This window comes from Brassica oleracea, chromosome C1 (genome assembly GCF_000695525.1).
Source record: "Brassica oleracea var. oleracea cultivar TO1000 chromosome C1, BOL, whole genome shotgun sequence".
Taxonomy (NCBI): Eukaryota; Viridiplantae; Streptophyta; class Magnoliopsida; order Brassicales; family Brassicaceae; genus Brassica; species Brassica oleracea.
In genome coordinates this window covers 26,746,285-26,748,172 of record NC_027748.1, presented here as the reverse complement: position 1 = coordinate 26,748,172, position 1,888 = coordinate 26,746,285, and the positions used below count along the sequence as shown (strand labels likewise).

The window sequence follows — 1,888 nt, the reverse complement described above, 5'->3', positions numbered from 1 at the left end:
CATAAGTGTTTATTTCGTGGTGAACCATACTGGTTACCATGGCTTTATGCCTCTTTCATACTGATCTTTAGCATAGAATAAATTAGTAGAAAATATGGGTATAGGCATTCATAATGCTTTTAGGCGATTTTTCAAAAATCTGAAAGGAATCGTATTTTCTTTGCTCATTGGTTAAATCTTTATAACTCAATGGGTCTGAATAATGTCATGTCTTTTGTCATTGTCAGTACCAATTAATTGATTTCAAGTGATTGTAGGAAGGTAAAGTTGAACCTATACAATCAAGATGAAGTTAAATCTATGCGAGAAATCAATCTATCAGTGAACTGACTCATTAGTCTACACCCAACAATTGATTTTATGTGATTGCAGGAAGGTAAAGTTAAACCTATACAATCAAGGTAAAGTTAAACCATGCATGAAATCAACTATCAGTGGACTGATTATCCTTTTATTAAGGTTTTATTTGTTATTTAATCAAGAATCATCAAGCAAGACCAAGCAAGATAATATATAAAAACAAAATCGTTTTTATTATTTCAATAACATAAATGAATAACAAATAAATCAAATCAGATATGAAAACATAAAATCAGAATGTCGAAAAATTATTCAATGTATAATCTGACCTCATGGTCCATGAGTGTCCACTCGGAATCCTCCTCATATCTCTTCTTATCAAATGTGGCTTTATTAGCTTCAGGGATTTTCCTCTCACTATCTAGTACTTCATAATATATCTTTATGATGTCATTAAACCGTCTGATGTTATCCATCCTTTTCTGCTTCTTTTGCTCAATGTCTAATAAATATGAGAACAGGTCATAATAGGTGGTGAAACCTTTGGCCTGATGTGATAACAACACTTCCTCTGAATGGAATTTGTCACGAGTTTTGTTTAACAAATCCTCGTTTGTTACCAATTCACCACATAGTCTAAGACTATAGGTGATTCTCATAAGATCAGAGTGATAATTGTCCACGGATTCATAATCCTGGAACCTTAGAGCTTCCCATTTTTTCTTGGATTCGTGCAACAATGGCTCACAGAATCTAGAATTCAAAAATGACCAGAGATTATGAGGATCATTAACATATCCAAACTCGTCTCTTAGGTCCTCACAGAGATGGTGTCGCATAATCATTATGGCTCTGTGTCTTTCACACGCAAGGGTGTCATTGCCATACTTGATGCACTTCCCAAGTCCTCTAGACTTCAAGACGGCTGAAGTGTTTATAGCCCAATCAAGATAATTATCTCCAGAGAGATCAAGGGCTTTGTAATCTGAGGGTATGAAACTCGACATCTGAAATCATTATTCAAAACAGGTCTTAATCAAGTAATCTTTTTGAAATTTTTCATGCTTCATATCAATGCCACACACGGACCAAAAGAAAATTTTTTTCTAAATGAAGCATTTTCTTAAAACCATACGGATTAAGGTGTGGATCAATTTATTTTTCAGATTTAAGGTCCTCTTATTTCAAACACAAGGTTTCAAGGCCTTTAGGGATTCTATCTTAGATGATCAGGAAAATGTTTCATATTTTCTTCATCCCATTGGATCAGATCATTTAGTACAATGATTTTTTTTTCAGTTCAGATCAGATTGCTTGAAAACTATGAATGATCTATATCCCTAACAGTCGAGATTTATTAGTATGCAAACAATATGCAATCAAGCAAACCAATTCAATCATGAAATCATGTTAGGGTTTTCAAAAAATATACCATATATTTATTATTATTTTTTTTCGAAAAATAATCAAATCAGAAATTATTGTGACTTAAAAAAAAAATCAGGAAGATTTGACTTATTCAAGCAATTTATTATATACTTTTCGATTTAAAAATAAATATATTTTCTCAGATATATCTCTGATATTT

At 32.0% G+C, this 1,888-nt stretch overlaps 1 protein-coding gene across 1 annotated transcript; it reads right to left on the bottom strand.

The window, feature by feature from the left end:
• Positions 1-608: 608 nt before the first annotated feature.
• Positions 609-1,307, bottom strand: LOC106336295. Its single transcript, XM_013775086.1, has one exon. It carries the CDS (start codon positions 1,305-1,307, stop codon positions 609-611), a length of 699 nt encoding a protein of 232 aa, XP_013630540.1.
• Positions 1,308-1,888: the final 581 nt, after the last annotated feature.

What these genes read in the sequence shown, in the direction of transcription:
- LOC106336295 (XM_013775086.1), bottom strand. Translation starts at nt 1,307, where the DNA reads ATGTCGAGTTTCATACCCTCAGATTACAAAGCCCTTGATCTCTCTGGA.